Source organism: Panthera onca, chromosome C1 (assembly GCF_046562875.1).
Source record: "Panthera onca isolate mPanOnc1 chromosome C1, mPanOnc1 haplotype 2, whole genome shotgun sequence".
In the NCBI taxonomy this organism is placed as follows: domain Eukaryota; kingdom Metazoa; phylum Chordata; class Mammalia; order Carnivora; family Felidae; genus Panthera; species Panthera onca.
In genome coordinates, this window is record NC_138346.1 from 202,604,561 (window position 1) to 202,630,494 (window position 25,934).

The 25,934-nt window shown below is 49.4% G+C and overlaps 1 protein-coding gene across 3 annotated transcripts in view; it reads left to right on the forward strand.

Annotated features, from left to right (window-relative positions):
* LOC132673703 (RH-like protein) overlaps positions 1-25,934 on the forward strand; it is a 37,291-nt gene that overhangs the window by 1,836 nt on the left and 9,521 nt on the right. For 2 of the 3 annotated variants that reach the window (XM_078452182.1, XM_078452183.2), the window contains exons 2-7: positions 8,131-8,317; positions 12,279-12,429; positions 16,799-16,946; positions 17,714-17,883; positions 19,589-19,726; positions 21,905-22,038. In XM_078452182.1, coding sequence (XP_078308308.1) covers positions 8,131-8,317; positions 12,279-12,429; positions 16,799-16,946; positions 17,714-17,883; positions 19,589-19,726; positions 21,905-22,038 — 928 coding nt within the window. Of the gene's footprint in view, positions 1-8,130; positions 8,318-12,278; positions 12,430-16,798; positions 16,947-17,713; positions 17,884-19,588; positions 19,727-20,908; positions 21,317-21,904; positions 22,039-25,934 lie in introns of those variants that run through there. The other variant, XM_078452184.2, reaches the window with a different exon arrangement.

Genomic DNA, 25,934 nt, shown 5'->3' on the forward strand with positions numbered 1-25,934 from the left:
TTGTCGTATAACCATTGGGTATAGGAGCCAGTATTTAAACTCTCTAGAGTGGCTCCAGGGTCCATGTTCTTCAGCCTCGTGCTGTGCTGCTAGCATAAAGTGTCCTCAGACACTCACTTTCCATAGAAGCACAGAGAAGAGCCCATAACCTGGGCAAGGGAGTGGACAGTGTCAGGGAAGGCTTCTGGAAGGAAGTGACTGCCCAGCCAGGGCTTGGAGGCTCAGTAGGAGCCAACCATGTGAAAATGGATCATCATCCAGAGTGAGAGGACAGCAAGAGCCATTGTGTGTGTACTCATTGGAGTGGACCAGGTGAAGGCTTAACATTGCAACATTGGAGCACCAAGATGGGGGTAGGACATGGTAGACCGACTGGATTGAGTCTGGAGTTTGACCCTCATGCTGCTGACCTAATAGGACGAGTTTGGGTTCAGGTTATGGCGACATGCACCATATTTACATGTTACAGGCAAAGTACTGCTACATTAATATCTTTTATACATTATAATAATACACACACACAAATTAGAAAATTTGAAAGAGGTCAAATGAAATACATAATATTTTCAAATTACGGGTTGTGAGGGTACCAGGACCAGTCAATCTCGAGGCAAGGCCCATTGTTCCCATTACCGAGAAAGAATGTAAATCCATTCCTAGAGTCTTCTTGATAATTTCAAATTCTCTTGGTTGACTTCCTGTCAGATCTAATTAGACTGACTTCTTTTTAACTTTGTGACCAGTAAAGAGTTTGCACAACTCTTTGCCCTTTTTTTTTTCATACACTTGGCTGCCATTACGGTTTTGCCTTCATTCGGTGGTTTTAGGCAGGTGTCCGTTCCGTGAAGGTTAGTTGAACTAGAACTGGGTAACCTAATCTGTCAACTCACTTAATCTAATCCAGTCCAGGGGAACAACAATGTTATTCAAACCTGCCAATTCCAAAAAGACATTTTTGAGACAATCAGCAAGAATCCTGTACAATACCCAGGAATTGTTGTTAGTTTTGTTAAGTCTGAGAGCAGCACGCTGGGTTTTTTTTTAAAGGCCCTATCTGCTAGAGAGATATACTGAAATGAGGCAATGTCTGGGGCTTGCTTTATGCCAAAAAAAAAAAAAAAAAAAAAAAAAAAAAAAAAAAAAAAAAAAAGAAAAGAAAGAAAGAAAAAGAAAACAGTGGAAAAGGATAATAAAATAAGATTGGCCCCGTGTGACAGTCATCAAAACTGGGAATGGGCACATGACATTCATCAAGTGACTCTTTGCTCTTGCATATGCTTAAACTTTTCCATAATCCATAATCAAATTTAAAACAAAAACAAAACAAAATCCTGCCATCCGTTGCAACGATGAATACAGAGAAACAGATGTCCCCTCTTCCCTGTGGCCCAATACTCCCCTCAGGCCACCTTCCAAAGCTAGGAGACTAGAAGCTGTCTGACATCCCGAACAGGCAGAGGAGGCTCCTGGGGTAACGTGGATCTTAAATACTCTCAGAAATGCAAACTTCACCCAGGGCCTTTGGAGGAAGAGGCGCCTAGATCAGTGGTTCTCAAAGTGTGGTCCCCAGAGCAGCCACCTCAGCCACGGGCACCTCAGGAATTTGTTAGAAATGCAGATTCCCAAGCCCAGTCCATACCTATCCATCAGAAATGTTCGGGGTAGGGCCCAGCAACCTGAATTTTCCCAAGCAAGCCCTCAAAGTGACTCTTATGCATGTGAAAAGTTTGACAAACGTTGGAGCCAGACAGATTCAAACCCTGCCTCTGCCTCTCCTTAGCTGTGAGACCTTGGGCAAATTATTCACCGTCTCTCTGCTTCATTGCTATCACAAGACAATAGCACTTTCCCATATAAAGACTGATTAAACGTATTTGCTTTTATTATTAATAGACTTAATTTCTTCTATTTTTGAAATACCATTTTTTAATGTTTACTTATTCTTGAGAGAGAGAGAGAGAGAGAGAGAGAGAGAGAGAGAGATTGACCAAGCATGAGTGGGGGAGGGACAGAGAGAGAGGGGGACACAGAGTCCGAAGCAGGCTCCAGGCTCTGGCTGTCAGCACAGAGCCCGACATGGGGCTCGAACTCATGAACTGTGAGATCATGACCTGAGCCGAAGTCGGACACTTAACCGACTGAGCCACCCAGGCGCCCCAGTTCCTTATACTTTTATAAAAACAAACAAAACTGGAAGGGCTAATATGTTCCTCCGGGAGCCCCTGTGGATCTTCTGGAGCATCTTCTGAGGTGTGCGTTCCCTACGTTGGCGACCACCGTCCACACGGCCGGCGATGAGACCAAATGGGCAGGGACCATGAGGGAGAAGCAAAGAGTCCCAACATTCAAGAGATAGCTAGGAGATCAAATGAGCTGTACCCGGTGAAAGTGAAAGGAGCTCAGGATGGCTTTAGACGTGTGGTTGGGTATATGGACGTGCCAATTCCTGAGGTGAGAAGCAGGTTCTTGAAATGAACAATGATATATTCACTCTAGGCTTGGGGTTGAGGCGCCTCTGAGATGCTTAGGGGAAGCAGAGTGTATCAGCTATCCATTGCTGCATAACAGACCGCCCCCAAACGTAGTGACTTCAAATGGCCATTTTGATTTGTTAATGGCCATTCAATTTGTTCCCGATTGTGATTAAGTGGTTCAGCGATACGGGTGGGGCCCAGCCGGGTGGTTCTTCTGTCGGTTTCCTAGGCTCCCTCGTGCATGTGCAGCCTGGAGGTTTGACTGGGGTGGGACGGCCTCATTCACATGTTTGGCGGGTGATGCTGGCTGGTAGTGAATGTGATGTGGCTCCATCACCCTAGCCCAGACTTCTTCACATGGTAGCGGAATAGTTACTGCTGCAAAAGAGGGTAAGCCCCAATGGGTGGGTGCTTTTCAAACCTCTGCTCGTATCGTGTTTACTCATGTCTCATTGGCCGAAGCAAATCACAAGGCCCAACCCAGGGGGGAGGGGCCTATACTGGAAGGCATGATTCCTTCATTGGAACCCATTACCGTAATGATCTATACACAGAGCCTCTTCCAGGACTGCCAGACTGGGGGAACATCCTGGGCCCTGCACTGTGGATACTACCCAACTCCCCCCTTACTCCCCAAAAGGAGGAGAGCTACTAAAAGACATGAGGGGCTTTCCCACTGACATACAAATATGGTACCCCCAAATCCTAGAACGTCCCATATCTTAGCCTTGGCTGTCCCCTTTGATTGGGAAATCTCTTTTTCTATTCCCAGAATGCTGTAGGGGTGAAGGTAGGGTGGGAGTAGAGGCTATTGGGGAGCAGAAATCAGCATGGGGCACTATGGGTGGTCCCAGTCTGGGGCTGCCGAGATCTTCCCAGTCAGCAGTGGGGAGAATAGTGCGGAAGTTGAGCCTCCTAAGGGACAGAAGCTGGGTCTGGCTTCAGAGCTCTTGGTGCTGGAGTGCCTGCAGGCCAGAGGAAGGAGCAAAGGCGGGTGGGAACACAGAGCTAGGATCACAGGGGCAGCCAGGCCAGAGGAGCGGGGGGAAGAGTCTTGCCCAAAGTCACACAGCTAATGAGTGGTAGGCACAGGATACGTGATTTGCGCGAACCGGCGAAAATGTTCGTGACAATCCTCTGAGCAGGCACCATTGTTTCACACCCATTTTACAGATTAGGCAGCTGGGACACAGAGGTAGAGGCAGCCTGTGGACCCTGACAACCTGACTCAGTCCATACTCTTCACCATTATACTATGTGTGCTATACGGAGAGGCACGATGTGTGGTGGTTAAACCCAGATGGCCCAGATTCAGATTGCTCACCGTTTGCTAGCTGTGTGACCTGGGCTAGTTACAGCACCTCTCTGTGCCTCCCTTTCCCTATATGTAAAATGTGGGTAGCAAATAGGACGTACTGGGCGAAGTTGCTGTCGGTTAAAGCTGTCAGGCACTTAGAAGGGGGCCTGGGGGAGGGGGGCGCACCACATACGTGGTTGCTGTTACAATGCTGGTAACAAGTGCCTCATCTCAACACTGGCCTCTCAGGCTAGACCCTTTCTGCAAGCCATGGGGCTTTCATAAAATTCTCCGGAGGCCTGTCTTAGACTGTAAAATTCCCCTCTGGGGCCCAGTACGGGGGCCCCTGTCGCACATCCACTCCTTATCACCCCTGAACACCTTAGAGGCCATTAGCCTATCAGCCCAGCAGCCGACGTGGGGTGCAGCGCAGGCTCTGAGAGGTGGAGGCTGGCACCACTGGGGATGCTCTGAGCTGGGACCTGGCCCTGAAGTGGGGGTCCGGATAATGAGACCTAGGAAGAATCAGAGAGGGGCCTGGGAGACCAGGAGAAGAAGCAGGAGAGTGCAGGGAGCGGAAAGGCCTGAATTCTAACGTCATGGACTGATTCATTTAGGGTGAATGGGCTCTGTCGACAGCTCCCAGAAACTGCCACCCTAACTTTATCCCGCTGGGTGGAGTACAGCTCCTCCCTTAGGGACAGTGTGGGGCCTTGGGGAGGAAGGCCCCGAGCTCCTACACCGGGCAGCGGTGGGGATGGTAGCTGTGCCTGATAAAGCCCCCCCACCCGAGATCCTCTGACTTCCTCCTCCTTAGGGCCCCTGCCTCTGCCCTATCCCGGTCACCCTCCTCTCCCCACCCATTGATCCTCTCCTCAGAATATGCCAGAGTTGGGGCGCCTGGGTGGCTCAGTCGGTTAAGCGTCCGACTTCGGCTCAGGTCGTGATCTCACGGCTCGTGGGTTCGAGCCCCTCGTCGGGCTCTGTGTTGACAGCTCAGAGCCTGGAGCTTGCTTCGGGTTCTTGTGTCCCTCTCTCGCTCTGCCCCTCCCCCACTCATGCTCTCTCTCTCTCTCTCTCTCTCTCTCTCTCTCTCTCTGTCTCTCAAAAATAAATAAACATTAAATATTAAAAAAAAAAAAGAATATGCCAGAGTTATAAGGGCCTTAGAGAGTACCAAGTCCAACATCTACATGTTTACAGAGAGAGAAATTGAGGCCCAAAAGAGGACAAGGACCTTGCCTGAGGTCCCTTAGTGAGGTGGGGGCGGACAAGAGCAAGAAACAGCCCAGCCCGGTTAAAGAGCACCATACCTGGGGGTCAGAGTTCGGTTCTGCTGCCAGCATGCTCTGTGGCCTTGAGGAGGTCACAGGCTCTCTCTGGTCTGCTTCTATACAACGGGAGGAAAATGAAAGGGTCTCCCGACTCATGGAATCTTCAGTAAGTCTGGACCCTATGCATTTAGAGTTGCTGCTAAATGGCACACGGGTTGGGCTTAACAGCAGTCTTTAAGACAAGATTGAATTTGAATGCTGAAAGCGGGGTGTCCGATCTCTAGTTGGCCACAGGCCCTTTCATCCATACAGTTTCCTGCTTGGGTCCTGAAGGAATTTGAGCGCTCCCAAGAGGAACGCCCTGTACAACATGTGCCCTGTCACCTCCATTCCCAAGAGGGTGTCAACAGGAGACTGAAATGTTGCCTGCACCTTTCTCTCCCCCCATGTCAGGGGAGAAGGGGCAAAAAGTTGAATCAATGCCCTTTCTCACCTACTCCCCAAGTTCCCAGACCCTTTGGGGTCCCCAGGGGTCTCCAACATCCTGGTGTGATCAGATTGTTTGGGGACACGTTAACACCCACCCAAGTTTGATGCGTACGACCCTAGGTCTACGCATTTCTCAATGAAAGTGGGTTTAAATGTAACTCGAAGGGGCTTTCTGAGACTTTGGAGAGTTCTGGAAACGAATGCCTCCTCGTTGTCATCATGGCCAAGGCTCGAGGCCCGCGGAGAACAGGCGGGTTCTGGTAACCGTGACGGTGAAGAGAATGACGGCGGTGCTGGTGAATCGTCACCACTTACGGAGTGCCAAGCACTTGAACAAAATATCACTTCCTTCAGCTCTCCCGTCCCCTCGGGGGTGGGTATAATTGCCCTTATTTAGCTGACGAGGAAGGTACGGCACCTCCGAGGGCACACAGCTATGAGGTTGAAGCATATATAAAATGCCATTTTTTGGGGCTCCTGGGTGGCTCAGTCGGTTAAGCGGCCGACTTCGGCTCAGGTCACGATCTTGAGGTCCATGAGTTCGAGCCCTGCATTGGGCTCTGTGCTGACCGCTCAGAGCCTGGAGCCTGTTTCAGATTCTGTGTCTCCCTCTCTCTGACCCTCCCCCGTTCATGCTCTGTCTCTCTCTGTCTCAAAAATAAATAAACGTTAAAAAAAATTAAAAAAAATAAATAAATAAAATGCCATTTTTATAGGTCAAAAATGGCCAAATGTTGGCAATTTTAATACAGTTTAACCTAATGGGGAATGACAGAACTGGGACCAAACAGAAGTGTCTAAACTTGAAGGCTGTGCTTTCTTTGGTGCGTGTGTGTGTGTGTGCGTGTTGTTTTGTTTGCTTTTGTTCACTGGCTAAGTGCTGGTTGTAGAAAATTTAAACACAGAAAAAGAAAAGGAAAAAAAGAAAAGTAAAACTCTCCCCAAACCAGAGGATAATATTCATCGGGGGAAAAATTCTTGCAAGTTCTCTCCCTGGGTATTTATACATGTGAAATAGTCGGTGTTTGTTGATCAGTCTCTCTGTCCTGAGTGATGGTGGGCTGTTATAGCATCAGACTCTGGGGACCCGACGAAGGGTGTGATCGTTTTTCCCATTGAGCAGGTGAGAAAACTGAGAGCAGATAGTGTGGTGGGTGAAGGCACAGGCTTCGGGGCAGACCATCTAGGTTTAAATCTGGCTGTACCAGCTGGGGTGAGTTACTTCAGTCCTCTGTGGCTCAGCCTTCACATCTGTGACATGGTGATAAGAACAGCACCCGCCTAGGAAGGTGGCTGTACGAAATAAGTGAGATGGTCTGTGTGAGGTGATTAAAATCCTGGCTGGCTCAGTCCGGAGAGCATGGGATTCTTGATCTCAGGGTCATGAGTTCGAGCCCCGCGTTGGGCAGAGAGATTACTTAGAAAAATAAAGTAAATAAAAGAGTGTTGCCGTATGGGAAACACTTAATACATGTAGGCTGCTACTAAAGTTCAGAGACATCACACAACTACCTTAAGCCGCACAGCTGGAAACTGCTAGAACCCTGATTTGAACCCATGTTTGTCAAGCTGCGAACCATTTTTCAAGCTTGGAAGTAAATACAAGGGTCCACCCTTTTCCTTTTGCTGGACCCCTCCCTGCCATTAGGCAAGTCTCTGGCGCTCACCTGCCACAGCAGCCCTTGAGCAGGGTCCAAGGCTGGAAAAAGGTGAGGGTCTCTCAGAAGGCCCTGGTGCTTTCTGCCCGAACCCTGGGTCCCTCCCAGCAAGGGACAAAGGGAGAGAGCTGTTTTCTGCAAGGATAATCTGGTTCTTATCAACAGAACTTCGGGACCTGCTTCTGCCCCCTCTTTTCTGGGCCAAGTCACTGACTTCTGTGGCCTTATTTTCTTTCTTTTTAAAAAAATTTTTTTTAATGTTTATTTATTTTTGAGAGAGAGAGAAAGAGACACAGAGCACAACTGGGGGAGCGGCAGAGAGAGAAGGGGAAACACAGAATCCGAAGCAGATTCCAGGCTCTGAGCTGTCAGCGGATGAGCTGTCAGAGCCCAATGCAGGGCTGGAACCCATGAACCGTGAGATCATGACCTGAGCCAAAGTCAGATGCTTAACCAACTGAGCCACCCAGGTGCCCCATGTGGCCTTATTTTCTCACGTACATGATCAGGAGGTTGAATCTGATCCTCCACAGCAGCGGTAATTACCTTCATTGAATGTCAACTGTGTGCCAAGCATCGATCCAGATGTTTTACACATGTTCATTCCATCGAGTTGAGTAATAATAATTGCTACATTTACTGAGCACTTACTATGGGCCAGGCCCTGCCTTTGTGCCTACCCAGCATTAGCTCATCGAATCTTTGCCTCAGCCCTGCCTGCTATGTATTTTCCCCATGATTCAGATGAGAAGACTGAGGCTCAAAGAGGCAAAGCAACTTGCCCAATGATCCTTAATGATCCCTTCCAGCTGCCACCCCGCAAATTCACGTGGAATGTAGGTACATTCTAATTCTGTAAGTTCTGTAAATTCCAATTTCATACAACTTTCCATCTCGTCTGCCTCCCTTTCTCCTTCTCCATATCTGCTCCTGGGCAGTCCTGCAGGATGTTACCATCATGGTGGCCCTTGGCTTTGGCTTCATCAACTCGTCTTTGCGGAGATACGGCTGGAGCAGCGTGGCCTTCAACCTCTTCTTGCTGGCCCTGGTGGTGCAGTGGGCAGTCCTACTGGATGGGTTCCTGGAGCAGCTCTCCCCTAAGAAGGTGGTCATCAAACTGTCCAGGTAACCAGACAGTGGCTGGATCGTTTTGGGGATCCTTGAGGTATGGGGCCCAAGAGGGCTGGTTCTAGAATAGCTGGGATGTCCCCTTGAAGCCATGCGATATTGGGATATACCCTCACAAATTATCCACTCTTTATCTAAAATTCAAATTGGGGGCGCCCGGGTGGCTCAATCGGTTGAGCGTCCGACTTCGGCTCAGGTCACGATCTCACGGTCCGTGAGTTCGAGCCCCGCGTCGGGCTCTGGGCTGATGGCTCAGAGCCTGGAGCCTGCTTCCGATTCTGTGTCTCCCTCTCTCTCTGCCCCTCCCCCGTTCATGCTCTGTCTCTCTCTGTCTCAAAAATAAATAAACGTTAAAAAAAAATTAAAAAAAAAATTCAAATTGAACTGGGAATCCTGTATTTTCTCTGACAACCCCGGGCTCAGATCTACAGCCCTCCCCAAGTCCTTTCTTTATTATTGACTGTGATTTTGTAAAGTTACACGAGCAGCATGGGTTCGAAGAAAAATGAATAGAGATTGCAGAAAAAAAAAAAAAAAGAACTATCACAGTCTCTTGAAAATAAAAAAGTATTGCTAGTCCTCAAATGTTGGTGAGCAAGAAATAGCCACGCCTTTCAATTCAGGTTGATCCATTTGGCTGTGTTTATATGAAACTCTTAGAAGTAGCAAAATGACCCATGTTGCTAGGAGTCAGAATAATGGTTACATGGGGAATGCGATGATTACTGAATAGGAAGGAGCAGTCCGTAGAGCATGCAAACCTTCATCTCGGCGGCATGAGTTCAAGGTCCACGTTGGGCATGGGGCCGAGCCCCCCGCCAAAAAAAAGACAAAAAATTTTTTAAAATTAAAAAAGCCGTTAGCCCATGACAGGAGAAACTAGGTAGAATTTACCTTGAAAATTGGTTTTTGGTTTTCTCCACCTCTGAATCTCTGTCCTGCCCAGATGATGATGGTAAATCCCATCTTGGGGGACCTGTCAGCTCTCCAGACCACTCCATCCTCTCCTCTGAAGCCCTGCATCTCTGAGCACATCTCTGAGCTGTTGAACATCTCCCCGTGAGCCAAACACTGTACCAGGCAGTGCACAAACATGGCTTCGTTTAACCCTTCCAGCAGCGGGCTAACTGGTGTCCAGGCTCCGAGAGCATAAGGCACTTACCAAGGGTCACACGGTTAAGCGGTGGAAAATGGCTTTAGCCTTTATCCGTATGCAGCCCTTCCCACACACTCCAGGGTGGTCAGAACATGAAACATACAGAGCCCGGTCGGTTCTCTACTGACCCTGATGAAAACCTCCACATTTTTTTCTTCTAACAAGTTTTAGGCTAATCCCCACGGGGATTCATTCTGTCCCCGCCCCATCCCCCCAAGAAACACCTGGGAAGAGGCAAAGGGCACTCTCCTGAGGAGCTCTGACAGCGGTGGCCCTGGTCTGGCGTTGCTGCTGCCTTGGCTTAAGGTCACACAAACCTTCAGCCTCCTGCACCTACTGTCCAGGCATCTCTGGGCTGCTCCTTCTAAGGTCCCCCGCCCACAGGGACCAACTTGTTCTTGACTCAATCCAGGAAGACAAGAAGAGGCCCTTTGCAGCCTGAGTGAACTCCCCTGCCCCGCCTCTGACTGCTTGGATCCTCCCAGCTGTGACGCCCCCCCCCGCCCCCCCCCCCCCCAGACTGGCTTCCCAGATTGGAACAGAGAGCTTCTTCCCGACCTTTCCAGGGGCTGGGCTGGTGCAGGGGACGGGGCCAGGCTTGCCTCCGGTACAGCGCCCTCCCCTTCCCCCTCGGCCTCCCCTGCGCTGTGCAGCCTGACTTGGCACTGAGTTGCTTTGAGTCACCGATGACCAGTCCCTTCAGGGCAGGGGCCTGTCCCACTCAGCTTTGTCCTTTGTTTTCCTCACGTAGTGAAGACTTAGTAAATGGTTACCGGAACAAAATGAAAATAAAAAGAACCCTGAAAGTTGTGATATTTTTAATGCTGTATTTTGAAAGGTTCAGGAGGCCTCCCCAGAAGATAGTGGCGATAACCAACCCTCTTATTGTGCTTGAAATATATCAACTCAGTTTACCCTTAGCATAGCCTCATAGGCCTTGCCTCCACCTTATAGGCGAGGACACAGAAGCACAGAGTGGTTCAGTGATTTGCCCAAGGTCACACAGCCAGGATTCCAACCTAAGCTGGCTGGACTGGAGACAGCACTCCTAAACACTACACTTCCCAGTCTCGACACCTCCCCAGTGCCAACTGGCTCCTGGGGTCTGGAATCCCACCACTGGCACATGTCCTCTTGAATCAGGCCCTTGCCAGTTAAATGAGTGCTCACCCAAAAGACATGACACGGCCAGTCGTGGTGAAACTTTGAGTAACTCTGGTTCTAAATAATTCCCGATCCCTGTGAGACTCCTTCCCAGGCCCTTGGTCCTCTCCTGATCTTCCCTCTGAAGTCCTTGAGCCTTAAGCAAGACACTATGTTGGCAGCAAATGCCGAGGAGGCTGCGTCCAGACTTCAGAGCACAGGCTTTGGATCCAGGCCAGCTGGGTTTGAGCCTCAACTTTTGTTGTTAACTAGCTTTGTGGCCCAAAGAGTCACCTCTTCTAGTCTCAGTGTCCTGTTCTGTAATGTGAAGGTACTGACTGGTACCCTAGCATTGTTTACCGAAGGCCACTTAGAAGATTAAAACTTATTTACTTATTTATTTTAAAGGTTTATTTGAGAGCGAGCGAGTAGGGGAGGGGCAGAGAGAGGGAGAGAGAGAATCCCAAGTAGGCTCCGCACTGCCAGCACAGATCATGACCTGAGTTGAAATAAAAAATTGGACGCTTACCTGACTGAGCCATCCAGGTGCGCCAGAAGATTAAAATTTAAACGAGGGGGTGTAGTCGCAAGGCTGTTATACATAATGCTTGACAAATTATGTTCTTTTGTACTGACGGTGGTTGGTGGTAGCATTAGGGAGCGGAGGGAGTCTCTGAGCAAGGTGCCCAGAGGAGGGTGGGTTGGTTTAACCACCATGGATTGTTTTGCTTAGTGCCGCCTCCCCCCGGAAGCCCTCCATGATGAACCCAGTCCACACTGCTCTCTCCCTCCAGTGAGCCACCCCCCCAGCCACATGATATCATGGATAGTCTTAGTGGACAGACTCACAGTGTCAGCCCCATGTCCTCAGCTGGATCATAAGTACCTTGAAAACAAGTTGTTTTCTCCTCTTGAATCCCCACACTGAGCTTGCTCATTTGTCAGGGCAAGGAAGGAATCAGCAATAGTGCCAACAATGCAGGCTTCTACTCCCGAGTTAGTCCTTTGTGCCAATCGCGGTGCTAGACACACATGCACAAATTTTCCTTCTAATCCCCACAGCACTACCATGAGATAAATATCATCATCGGTCGTATTTTACAGAGGAAGGAACAGGCTCAGTGAGATTAAAGAGCTGCTCAAGTGGAAAAGCTGGGACTGGAAGCCAGGCTTGTCCTACGTCTAAACCCAGGCTCCACTACCAAGGAGAGGGTGGCGGGTGCTTGAATGACAGGCAGGCCAACAGGTGAAGAGCGCCCTCTATTGAGCATCTTTGCGAGATGAAGGCAGAAGAGAAGCTGGGGGAGCAGCGCCCCAGTTGTCAGACCCCAGAAGGGGGCCCTGAGGGAACAGTCAGCCCCTGTAACTCCCGATGACATTCCTGCAAGAAATTCCTACACCGTGAATCGGAGTGTCCTCAGCAGGGATGAGTATGTGTGGATCAATTTCCCAGATATTGATGCCCCCCTGATGGGGGAAGGAGCCCAAGGAGACCCTAGATGGGGCATCATCAGTCCCCGTGTGGGTGGAATCTTGTCTTCTTGTTCTCCTATTGCGTCCTCAGCTTCTTAAACAGCACCAGGCTGGTTGAACGAGGGAATAAGTGAATGCATGAATGAGAGCATTCTTTTCAGTCATCTCTCTCTCTCTCGCCCCCAGTATTAAGCTGGCCACCATGAGCGCCATGTCCGTGCTCATTTCAGCGGGTGCCGTTCTAGGCAAGACCAACCTGGTGCAGCTGGTGCTGATGGCACTGGTGGAGGTGACAGCCTTTGATGTCATGAGGATGATCCAAAGGAAGTACTTCCTTGTGAGTAACAGCGCTGCGAGGAGGGGATTTCGGGGAGGAGGGGTCAGGAGGTGTGGGGGGTGCGGAATACCACCTCCATTTGGTGGGTTTTCTGGGATTAAAAAAATGTACAAGCCCAGACGGGGGTCCAAAGTGTGGTCTATGCTAAACGTTTAAACATAGCAACCTAATGGCTTTAACCAGAGGTGGTACAGTTGCTGGTGATGACAGGTCTAAGGTTTGACAGGGGATGTGGGTGACGGAAGTGTAATGCAGGAGAAAGATATTAGAAGAAAAAGGAGCAAGGAAGATAGAGGGAGTTGGATGGACCAAGATGATGACCTGGGGGAGTGATGGAGAGAAAGACTGTAAGGCAGGTGCTGAAATCCTCAGCGACCAAGAGGCAGGTAGATAATCAGCAAGGAGCATAGCGTCCGCTGGCAGGTCTTTTCAAGGGAGCTGGAGACATTTGGGGAGGGAGAAGGAACAGTTTAGATTGGAAATTTAGATAGGAAGTTCTTACCATTTATTAATTTTTGGTTCTCCCCATCTGTCTATAGGACTTCATTTTAACCCCTACTTCAGTGTATATTTCCTATAAATAAGGGCATTCTAGGGGCGCCTGGGTGGCTCAGTCGGTTAAGCGTCCAACTTCAGCTCGGGCCACGATCTCGCGGTCCGTGAGCCCAGAGCCCCGCATCGGGCTCTGGGCTGATGGCTCGGAGCCTGGAGCCTGCTTCCGATTCTGTGTCTTCCTCTCTCTCTGCCCTTCCCCCGTTCATGCTCTGTCTCTCTCTGTCTCAAAAATAAATAAATAAATAATTTAAAATAAATAAATAAATAAATAAATAAATAAATAAGGGCATTCTATTACATAACGGTTGTTCAATTAACAAACTTTGGAACTTTACATTAACACAATATTATCTTATTCAAATTTCACCAATTTTCCCAATAACATCCTGTTACAGCAAAGTTTAAAAAATATAAATATATATGTATAAAGTTTACATATATATAAAGTTTAAAGTTTATATAAATATAAATACATATATTTAGTTTATATATATATAAAGTTTTACATATATATAAAATATATATAAAGTTTAGTTTATATAAATATAAATATATAAATATATATAAATATATATAATATTATATATAAAGTTTGAAAAGTTTATATACATAAAGTTAAAATATATAAATACTATATTTTTTTCTTTTTGGCCCATGATCACACTTTCCATTCATTTCTCATGTCTCCTTAAACTTCTTTGATCTGGAACAGCTTCTCAGTCTTTATCTCTCAAGAACTGGACATATTTCGAGGTTATAAGCCATTTATTTTGGAAGGCAGCTATGTTCACCACTATATCACCAATACTGCACCTAAGCCAGTTATTTTGTCGAATGTGGCTTTGTGTAGTGTTTCCTCATGATTAGTTGAAGAATATGCATTTTTGGCAGAAATTACACGGAAGTGATGTTATGTCCTACTCAGTGCAAAGAATCAAGAGACACATGCTGTCAATTTGTCCCATTGCTGAGGATGTTAACTCTGATCACCTGTTAAGATGATGTCTGCCGGGCTCTTCCACTGCAAAGTTACTGTTTTCCCCTTTATAATTAATAAACATCTTGTGGGAAGATAATATCCTGTTTCTTATCATGTTTTTCACACATTGATGTTAGCATGTTGATTTTTTTTTTTTTTTGCCTGAAACAGTACTACGATGATTGCCAGTATTTTTTTTCTTTTTTTTAAAAGACTTTATTTTTAAGTAATCTGTTTACTTAAATTATGTATTACTTAAATAATCTCTATTTAGAGATCTCTAATCTCTAAACCCCAAGGTGGGGCTCATACTTATAACCCCAAGATCAAGAATCACATACTCTACCAACTGAGCCAGCCAGGCGTCCCCCCCCCCCCCCCCCGCCCCATATTGTTTTTTCTGATTCCATCTTCCCTTCCACGTTCATTAGTTACTGTTCTGCTGTAAGAAAGAACTTTCTCTTCTTCCCCATTCATGCTTTTATTTATTCGCTTGTTTGTTTATTTATTTAGATCACTATGGGCTCAGGGATTCACCCAGGCATACTTCCATTTTCTGCCGCTTCTCTCTGCTTACTACAAGGATTAATTCCCACCCCTTACTTTCAAGGAAGAAAATTGCACTGGAGCTTTTTTACACAAAACGAAGGGAATTTAACATAAGGACCACCAAGGGCAAGGGGTGGCAGCCAGTCTCAGGACTGGAACTGGATCTGAGGAGTCTTTAAGACCCCAGGCAGTTCACGCTCTCCATCTCTGGGTTCGGTTCCTCCCTGTACATCCAACTTCTGTGCACATCAGCTTTCTCTTTGGTGGAGACCACGTACCTCTCCTACCGCTCTTGTTCATGCGCCTCTAAGGCCCAGATCCTACAGGAAGCAGCTCTCTTTGCTCTCAGCTAGTCCCAGGTCTATGGTCCAGTAAGATAGAATCTGATTGGCTCCCGCGGCCACATGTCTACTCTGGGCCAATCAGCTGCAGCCAGCGTAGGCGGTCACAGAGTAAACACGTGGCTAGTCAAGAGAAGGGGTAAATTCCCAGAGCTGCAACGCGCGTTGTGTGCCGTTCTTTGTAAACCTGTGCCTGCTTTGCCAGGGTCCTCGTGATGATTGTTTTAAAAGGCCGCAGTTATTCAAAGCCATCTCCTCTCCTCTCTTCTCTGCGGCTTTGAATCGCTAGTTGCGATGGTGCACAGGGGGATTTAGTACTGATTTTGAGAGGTGGCCGCTTCACCTCGGAACTTCAGTTCAGCCTGGGTTCTTGAGTGGAAAGACTCAGGAGGAAACCAGAGGCAGCAACCAGAGCTGTTTCAGTGGAGGCAACTCGAGAAATGGGTACAGTATTCCACGCCAACAATCCCCACTTGTGGTTCCTGGATTCCTGGGGGACCTCACACAGTTTTTACAAGGGACTATCACAGACTTTCGTTTTCTTGTGTAAGTGAAATGTGTGAAGGTATCCTTCCCGTTCACTCGTTCGTTTCACATGTGTATTCCATGTCTATTATGTACCGGGCGTCTTTTAGGCAATGCAACTGTTGGGGACCTTCCATTCCAGAGGGAAAGGCTGCCAATAAACCATCAAATAGGCAAACGGTATCGCGTGTTAGAGAGCGTTAAGTATTACAGAGAAAAAATAAAATGGGAAAGGAGATACGAAGAGTTGAAAGAGGGATAAAATGTTAACAAGGTGGCCAGGGAAAGCTTCCCTGAGTAAAAAAAAAAAAAAATTGAGTAGAGACATGAAGGCAGCAAGTGTACAAGCCACGTGGGTGTCTGCGTATAAGGGCAGGTCAAGGGCAGGGCGGTGGGAGTGGCCTGCCTCTTCCAGGAGTATTTTATTGCCCACGCTGTTTAGAATTGTTGGCACGTGGTGATAATAAAAAGACAGGCTTTTAATTGCTTTTATTATTGTTTTAAATTGTCTGCGGACAATGCACCCCCATGGCGGCTCACTCCTTTCACCTGCCATTCCAGGCATTGGAAAAGCCAGTGTGAAGTGGGACTGACACGGGAGCATATCTGTGGGTTTGAGAAAGAGTGAGAGTGTGTCAGGAGTGGAGCGGGAGGTGAAGCCGGGGAGGTTAGGGAGTGAGCAAGTCACAGAGGGTTCTATAGGTCAGAGCAAGAACGTGGACGTGGACATGGAGCGAGACAGGAACCGTTGGAAGATTCTGAACAGAGATGGCCATGCACTGACTGAGATGTTCACAGGGTCGCTCTGGCTGCCATGTGGAGAGGAGTCAGTAGGGGGACGGTGATTATTGCAATAGTTTGGGGTAGCGGTGATGGTGGGGCTTAAATCAAGGTGGGGCCAGTGAGGCATGGTGGTAAAAACTCTGCCAGTTCTGGATATTTCTTTGAAGGCACAGTTGACAGGACTTACGAGTGGTGCACTAAGTGAGTTATTCAGGATGACTAACTTGGATGTTCATAAAGCAAACTTAGCGTATGTCTAGCATTTACTAAAGACTTTTAGTTCAGCATTATAAAGTCTGGCCGCTTTATGCTGCAAAATTTATATTGCTCACCTCTCCATCAATTCTGCCCAAAGTAGGAAGCAGTGGGGGCGCATGTCCATGTGGCTTTTTGCCTCACCTAAGTGGATCCCAGCCCAAAGCATGTAAGAGCTACTGATGAGGCCAACCAGCAATTTCCCTGGAATAAGTACATGGTTACTCCCAGGTCTCCTCTGAGAGGGGAACTGCTGGCCTGGCTAAGCGCCAAACGCTGGTCTCATGACTCCCAAGTCACACCTCTAAGGTGAAGCTCAGAACCGTCTCCCGGGGATGGGCCCATGGGCGGAGGCTGTGGGCATTCACTGCCTTTGTTGCAGAAGGACAACCACGTCAACATGATGCACATCCACGTGTTTGCAGCCTATTTTGGGCTGATGGTGGCCTGGAGGTTCCGGAGGCCTCTGCATGAGAGAGTGATGGAGAAAGATCAGACAGCAAAGAGCTCCAGTTTGTTTGGCATGCTGGGTGAGGACAAGGTGGGGTGGGGTGGGGTGTGGGGGGGTGGGTGGGGGTCTCACCCCTGGAGTGAGCCAGAGGTTCCCAGATGGCTCTGGGGAAAAATCTCTCTCTCCTTTACCAACCCACTCAGGGTCCTCGGAGCCCCTCCATGATGACTCATTTCCCTGAGTGGTGTTGAATGGGTTCACAATCCCTTCTAGGGCAACGCCCTTCATTAATATCCAGAGGAGAGGGAAGACTCATGTACTTGAGTTTAAATCAGTTTGCCCAATCCTTTTGTCCTCAAGTTAAGGGAGGGAGGTGGATTAGTGGAGAAAGCGGAGGCCAGCAGTGGAGAGAGGGACAGGGAGGGGAAGAGGACGGTCATACTGGTGTATCCTGCAAAGCTGCAGCGGAAATGCTGAACCCTGACTCCCAGGAGAGGCTGGGAGGAAATCAGGCAGTGAGCTGCGCAGCAGGTGACCCAACAGCCAGCTATGAGGCCAAATGAAATTGGCACATTACGTTCTCAAAATAAGCATTGGGCCGTCACAGGTCACACTCAGGAGGCCTGGGGGTTGGTGATCTCAACTCTCTGGGCCTTAGGTTTTTTGCCTGTAAAGTGTGTTTGTTGAGCCCTATCAACCTGAGAATTCAGAGGAGACATGACTTGCCCAAAGTCACATAGCTAGAAAGTGACCAGGCTGAGACTTGCCCACTCCAGGAAGCGCCCGCAGGCTCAGGCTTTGGAGTAGGAGTGCTGGTTCTGGGAAGTGACCCTTTCTGGCCCCCAGGAACCCTCTTCTTATGGATATTCTGGCCGAGTTTCAACTCTGCTCTGCTGCTGGACTCTCCAAACGAAAGGAAGAATGCCATGTTCAACACCTACTATGCTCTTGCGGTCAGCGCGGTGACAGCCATCTCGGTGTCGTCCTTGGCTCACCCCCAAGGGAAGATCAACATGGTGAGGAGGGGGCTGTCCCTTGGGGAGCACTTGGGTCTTGCAGGCTGAAGACATCTTCATGCTTCCTGTCCCAGAGCTAGCCCCACTGGGTGACAGAGTCTTATCTGCAGTGTCACGGAGCATCGGAGCATCGGGGAAGGGCACTGGCTTATCAAAATGGGAACTACAGTGTAGAGACCGTGAAATGATCAAAGGCTGTCTTCAGGGAGTGATTAAATCTATCAGTGTTGACATCAAACAGACCTAAGTTTGAAACCTGTTTCTGCTAGTTACTAAAGCCAGCCACCATGAGGAAGAGTCAGCAGAGAAGAGCTAGAATAGAATCAGTCAGTCTCTCCCCTTCCCCTAAGAAATTTCTAGAATGGAATGAATAGAATCAGAGGTAAAGGAGTATGTTACTTTAGCCATGTGATCTTGGCTAAGCCACTTAAACCTTTGGAGCTACACTGGCTCATATGTGAAGAGGGACTTACAAGAACATGCTCATAAAGTGCTCCATGGCAAACATCACTGGCTATTACCAATGTGGCCAGGGAGTCTGTGTGTGTGAGTTTGGGGGGTGGGGGGAAGAGACGTGTGAAAAGGTAGAGCTAAAGACAAAGCTAAAGACACGGTTTCCCATGAAGATCAGGTATGTCCCCAACCAGCCAGGGGACATGGGAAAAAGTCTAGAGAGACAGCAAGGCCTGGAGTGGACAGAATGTGGCCATCCATGACAGGTTAAACACTAAGAGGCATGAGTGTCCTTCTGGGGGAGCCCCATGGTGACAGGGAGTCTAGGCTCAGACAAGGGGGGGGACATCTAGGGAGGCAAGTGTGGCCAGAAGGTCAGAGAAGCCAGAAGTTGGTCCCAGGGCCCAGATCTCCCAAGACCTGGTTTGAGTGGAGGGGAGCAGAGGGAAGTAGCAAGAACCGCCCCCTGTTCTAGAGGAACAAAGGACATATCCGAAATGTGACTCAGGAACAAGGGCTAGCTTATTTTTTTTTATTTATTTATATATTTAGAGAGAGAGAGAGTGCGTGCGTGGGGGACAGAGAGGGAAAGAGAGAATCCCTAGCAGGCTCCACACCAGCAGCGTGGAGCCCAACATGGGATTCGTACTCGTGAACCGTAAGGTCATGACCTGAGCCGAAATCGAGAGTCGGATGCTTAACTGAGCCACCCAGGCGCCCCACAAGGGCGAGCTTACTGACGTTAGGTCCAGTGGTACAGAGTGGCAGAATCACTAAATAGCCAATAATAATGATAAAAATAGTAAAAGCAATAATGATGGGTTATATTTCTTGAGCCTTTACTCACGGTCCCTGCTAGCTAGGCCCTGGGCTCAGAGCTGTACATGTGGTAACTCACTTAATCTTACCGTAACCGTATTAAGTAGGTACTGCTAAAACTCCATTCTTCTGGCGGAAAAGCTGAAGCACGAGTGCTTAGGTGGCCAGAGACACATCACTAACAAGCGCGAGGGTGACTGGGATGCGCTTTGAAGTTCAGTGCCTCCCAGTCGGGTTGCCTGCCCCCTGAGCCTGAGAAGTGGAGTAAGATTAAGACAATTGCTGAAGGTCATGGACTCTCAATGGAGAGGAGGGGGTGTGAAGCAGGGAAGATATTACGGTGTTGCTTGCTACCAGCTTACCAAGCAACCCTGGGCGAGATGTTGTCCTCTCTGTGCCTCGCTTCACTCGCCCACGAGCTGTTTCTTTGCAGAATCATATCCACAATGCGGTACTGGCCGGAGGTGTGGCTGTGGGTGCCTCGTGTTATCTGATCAGCTCTCCTTGGCTTGCCATGGTGCTGGGCCTTACGGCTGGACTGATCTCCACCGGAGGAGCCCTGTGCCTGCCGGTAAGAACTGGGCAACCAACACCCTGATGTGCCTTAGGCCAGCAGGGCCCCGGGAGCATGGTGGGGCCATGCAGTGCCATGGGCTGCATTAGGCAGGCACTGGCACCTTCTCAGGCTGGCTTCAAAGCTTGGGTGCGATACCCACCCAGGTGGGATGGTACATTTGTTAGGATCTGGGGAGCAACTAACAGAATGCACTCAAGTTTGCTCAGGCATGGGGGGGAATATTAGAATATGCTGCTGGGAACCCAAGAATGGCTGACACCAGGGACAGGAGTGTTGTAAGGAGCCCAAGAAGTCCCAGCTCTTCTTCTTTCTTTGCTTCTCCTGAATATCCGCTCTAACCTCACTCTGTAGACTTCCTTCCCCCTCTTCTTCTACCCACATAGTGGAATGTAGTCTTGCTCTTCAGGAAAGCAGCCAGATAGAATCTCTCAGCCCTATACCCAAGTGTTCTGGAGAAGGGACTCCTTGGTTTAGCTTGGACAGCGTGCTTATCTTGGGCTGGGGTGTAGAGGGGGCTGGAGCATAACATACATACATGGCCGCTGCCCATGAGCCACATGAATGAGGGGGGGAGGGCAGCAGCCAGAAGAGGGACGCTGGGCCAATCCAGGCCATGTCCACTTCTGATTGTTTAGTTCTTCTAAGCAGATGGACTTTTCTTCCTTCCATACTCAGCAGTTACTAATAATGCCCGAATACCCCATAATAGCCACTTTGTTCTAATACGCTTCTAAGAGAAATATTTAGGAGCAACAACCCTTCATGGGTTTGAAGGCTTGGGAGGAGAAAAAGGAGTAGATTTTTAAGAAGCTGAACTTGGATGAACAGTGGATATTCCGGGAGGCAGTTTCAATCCAAGATAGGGGAAAATGTACCGACAATTTGATCTGACCAGCCGTGAGTAGTCTGCTCTTCACCTTTGGAACTGGAATAAATGTCTTGTAGCTCTTCTGCTCTGAGGCCCGATTCTGAGAGGAGGAGCATACAGCCAAAAACTGCGTAACGAGTTCTCATCAGGCTGGGTGTCCATTGCTTCCTCTGTGCCTGTTTCCTTGACTCTGTCACTGGGGGAATGATTCAGAGATGATTCACTCCTTCGTTCGTTCGTTTGTTTGTTCATTCATTCATTCATTCAGCATGTATGTTTTCACATTGATCCTGCTTCCCGGGCTGTAGGGTAGTGAGGGAAATGGACAAATGAACACACAACCACGTGGCAGCTGCTGCGAAGCCCATCTAAGCCAGCCTGGGACGGATCAGGAAATGCCTCCTGGAGCAGAGGGTGTCTCAGCCACATGTTGACAGATGACTGATATTAGCCAGGCAAAGCGAGGGGCAACGTATTCCAGACAGAAGGCACAGTGTGTTCAAAGGCTCAATGGTGAGAAGAGACACCAAAGCATTGAGCTCACCTGGGAGTGTGGTGGCACCACAGTCTTGAGAGACGAGAGATACTCAGGTATATCCCCTGGGCAGGTTGAGGAGTCTGGGTTTTTATTCTGACGGCAAAGGGGATCCTCAGGAGGGAACTGGCCTGTCTAATTTGCATTTGCATCCACGTATGTTGGCTCATGGCCCCCTGGAAGGCTTCAGCGGCAGAGGGGAAGGAGCGGTGAGGATAAGTCTGGAGGGGTGGTCACATTCTTTTCTTCTCATTAGCCATGCTGTCTTTGGGGTGGCAGTTAAGTTTGGACTAGACCAGTGGGTCTCAGTCACCCACCATCGTCCCCTCCAGGGACGCTTGACAGTATGTGCGGACATTTTTTGGTTGACACACTGTGCGGGGATGCTCCTGGCATCTAGAGGGAGAGCCCAGGGATGCTGCTAAACGTGCTACGACACGCAGGACGGACTTTTCACAACACAGGGTCATCAGGCCTGCGCTAGACCCTTGCTTCCCAGAGGCTGGTCAGTGGGCCCGTAGCCTTGGCATCACCCGCAACTTTGTTAGAAATGCAGAATCTCGGGCCCCAGGCTCACCGTATCTACCTCTGCGGTCTAACAAGCTCCCCGCGTGATGCCCGGGCACCTGCAGGTCCGAGACGTGCTTCCGTAGGGGAGCCCCAATGCCTACCCCCTTTGGGTGGCCCTGGAGGCCAAGGATCTGCGGAAAACCCCGGGTGGAGAGTCCCAGTCCTGCACGTACCTCTGCTTATGTGATGCTTGTTCTAGATGTATTTTAACCACGTGCTGGGGATCCACGACACCGGTGGCGTGTACTACACCTTCGGCCTGCCGGGGCTCCTCGGAGAGATCGCCCACATCGTGCTGATCACGTATCAAGTCGACCAGACCAAGACTGCCATGTGAGTCACTCGGCTCGTCCCCTTCACGCCCCCATTCAGCTCGGGGTGAAACGCACCCCCCGCCAGCGCCCTTCGCTGAGGCACACGTGTTCAGAGCCGGGCACTCAGCAGGCCTTAGCAAATATTTGTCGGCAGATGGATTAGTAAACCCTGCAGAGCCCCTACCTCTCCAGGCCGCGGCTGCTTTCCAGGAAGGACAGCTTAGGGGCGGGGCAAAGGCAGACAGGTGTGAGGCTCCCGCAGATGACCTGACAGAGCAGGTCAATCAGGCCAAGCCAGCCGAGTCTGTTTCACAGCCGCTGGTGGTTTGGGTCGCGGGGAAGAGTGTTGTGCAGTCGGACTTGTTCTGACCTTGTAGCAGCAGGCACGCTACCTGATCTCTCTAAGCCCGATTATGAATGCAGACACTGATGGCGCATTCCCTCCTAGGGTTGTTGGAGGCGACTTGAGGCCAGGCGCCTTGTGGTTAAAAGGATTTAATACTTTTTTTCTTAAACATTTTTTTAATGTTGATTATTTTTGAGAGAGAGAGAGACGCGCACGAGCGGGGGTGGGGCAGAGAGAGGGGTAGATACAGAATCCAAAGCAGACTCCAGGCTCTGAGCTGTGAGCACAGAGCCCGACGCGGGGCTCAAACCCATGAACCGCGAGATCATGAGCTGAAGTCGGACGCTCGACCGACTGAGCCACCCAGGCGCCCCAGGATGTAATACTTTCATGTAAGAAAACACTAAGCACAACCCTCCCTGAGGCCTGGGGAGAGGAGGAGCTTGGCCAAAGTCTCACTGTGAGGCAGGAACGTGGGCCTCCGGACTCAGCTCAGATCCTATGTCCTCCAGACAACGGATGGCGGCGACTGGTTTCACGTACCCGAGCCCTGGCCATCACCTCCCGGGGCTTGCGTGAGTAGCTTCCAGGCGTGGCGCACATAAAATGAAAAAGTGACTTGGGCATGATACGGGGATAGGTTTTTCCGGATGAACTGATACAGTGATCGCAGTAATAGTACTGATAACAATCGCTGCTGTTGATTGACAGCTTTCTAGATGCCAGGCACTCACTACGCGAAAATCATCGTATGCGTCATCTCATGGAATCCTCACGACCACCCTGTGAGGTATTAATCATATTCCAAGAAATGATACGTGTGGGGTAGTGATCTGCCCTAAGTCACTTGGCTGGAGCCCATCTCCAGGTGGGGAGACACCTCAGTGGGGCTCCGATGGTGTGTCTGCCACTGTTTTAACAGCTGTGCAACTCAGCAAATCCTTTCCCCTCTCTGGGCCCCTGAGTCCCCTCTGTAAAGCTCAGGTGCCTGCTGGGGCCAGGCCGGTAAGGTCAAAAAATGGGAGCAGCGAGGGGAGGCTGGAAAACAGTGGGAAGTTGCTCCTCAGCACCAGGCGACCATAACTGCGCGGGGACCAAGGCTCAGTGTCCCCAGATGTGACTTTTCAAGAGAAGCCAAAACTCCAGAGCTATGCACCTACACTCCCAAGCATCGGCAAAAGATTCAAAATCGTCAAGACACATCGTGTGGGCCAAATTCTGCTCCGGGGCGGCCAATCTGTGACTTCAGAGCCACCGGCCCTTCTAGCTTCCTAAGTCTGTGATTCTGTGGCTCTCCTAGAGCAGTAAATCCTACCCTACCCCAGACCTGCATGGTTAGAAATCTGGTGATGAGGTAGGCGCCTGGGTGGCTGTTGCTTTTAAGTGCTCAACTCCTGATTTCGGCTCAGGTCACGATCCTGGGGTCATGGGATCCAGCCTGGCGTGGGGCTCCCCGCTCAGCACAGAGCCGGCTTCAGATTCTCTCCCCCGCCCCCCTCTCTCTTCACCCCGCAAAATTTAAAGAGATCTGGCGATGGGAGCCCGGCAATCTGTCTTCCACCCAGCCCTCTAGGTGATTCTCCCATAAACCAGTTGGAGACCGCTGGCCTATAGCAAAGAACAGGAAAACAAAGGCCGGTTGACCAATGGGGTGCTGCTAAAGGATTAACAAACGAAGCCCTGACTGCAGTGGTGCAAATACTCCCTTCTGTGGCCAATTGCAAGCCATCAAGGGGCTGTCACTGAGCGGGTACACTTAGGAAGGGTTGAGAACATGGCCCGTGCACCCACCCTGTGAGCGGGCTCTAGCACACCTCTGTGAGTCAACTCTGACTGCAAAACCTTATCACACGCAGGGACCGGGCAGCAGAGAGAGAGAGAGAGAGGGAGAGAGGGTCTGGAACTGAGACTATGTCTTTGGGTTTGTAGTGGTGGGGTAATGAGTGGGGGGAGGTCTCCGGCTGGGCAGGAAGAGAAAGCATATATTAGAGTTTGTGCTTGGGTGGGTTATAATATGAATTTTGCACTCCCGTGAAAGCTGACTGGTGGAGAGAGAGGAGTAAACAATTTCGGCTGTTAGTTGGGCCCAGTGATAAATGAGTGCCAAGTAGACAAATACTGAATCCCAGAAACACAGTTAAAATCAGTGTTCTATTGTATGAACGCAGCACAATTTATGTATCCACTACTGATGAGCATTTGGGTTCTTTCCAGTTTGGATCTATTACGAATATTCTAGTGTTGCCGCCATGAACATTCTAGCACTTTCTTTTTTTTTTTTTAGAACATACAAATGCACTTCTGTTGAGCAAATGCCTAGAAGCAGAATTGTTGGATCACAGTATTCCCATGATCCCTTTTAGAGGAAACTTCCAGTTTTCCACCATAGTCTGTGCCGGTTTCTTCACCTGTGGCACCCGAGAGTTCCCCTTACCCTATATATTCTCTAACACCTCATGTTTTTCTTCTTTTTAATTTTCTCCATTTAGGCATCAAACTTATCTTTTTTTCTTTTAAAGTAGGCTCCACACATGGTGTGGAGCCCGACGCAGGGCTTGAGCTCACAACCCTGAGATCAAGACCTGAGCTGAGATCAAGAGTCAAACACTTAACCAACTGAGCCACCCAGGTGTTCCTAGGCATCAAACTTTCTCATTTTATTATTATTTTAAAAATGTTTTTAATTTTTAAATGTTTATTTATTTTTGAGAGAGAGAGAGAGACAGAGCACACATGGGGGAAGGGCAGAGATAAAGGGAGACACAGAATCCGAAGCAGGCTCCAGGCTCTGAGCTGTCAGCACAGAGCCTGATGTGGGGCTTGAACCCATGAACGAAGAGATCATGACATGAGCCAAAGTTGGGCACTCAACAGACTGAGCCACCCAGGCACCCCATTTATTATTATTACTTTTTTTTTTAATGTTAATTTTTGAGAGAGAGAGACAGAGAGCGTGAGCGGGGGAGGGGCAGAGAGAGAGGGAGACACAGGATCCGAAGCAGGCTCCAGGCTCCGAGCTGTCAGCACAGAGCCCGACGCGGGGCTCGAACCCATGAAGTGTGAGATCATGACCTGGGCCGAAGTCAGACGCTCAACCGACAGCCACCCAGGCGCCCCTATTATTATTACTTTTTAATGTTTATTTATTTTTGAGAGAAGGAGACAGAGTGTGAGTGGGGGAGGGGCAGAGAGAGGGAGACACAGAATCGGAAGCAGGCTCCAGGCTCCGAGCTGTCAGCACAGAGCCCGACGCAGGGCCTGAACCCATGAACTGTGAGATCATGACCTGAGCCGAAGTCAGCTGCTCAGCCGACTGAGCCCCCTGGGTGCTCCTAGGCATCAAATTTATCATTTTCTTATTATTTTCTTAACGTTTATTTTTCAGAAAGAGAGATCACACGTGTGTGAGCACTAGTGGGTGAGGGACAGAGAGAGGAGACAGAGGATCCAAAGCAGGCTCTGTGCTGACAACAGACAACCCCTATGTCGGGCTCGAACTCAAGAGCCGTGAGATCGTGACCTGAGCTGAAGTTGGATGCTTAATTGAGCCACCCACTCAAACTTATCAT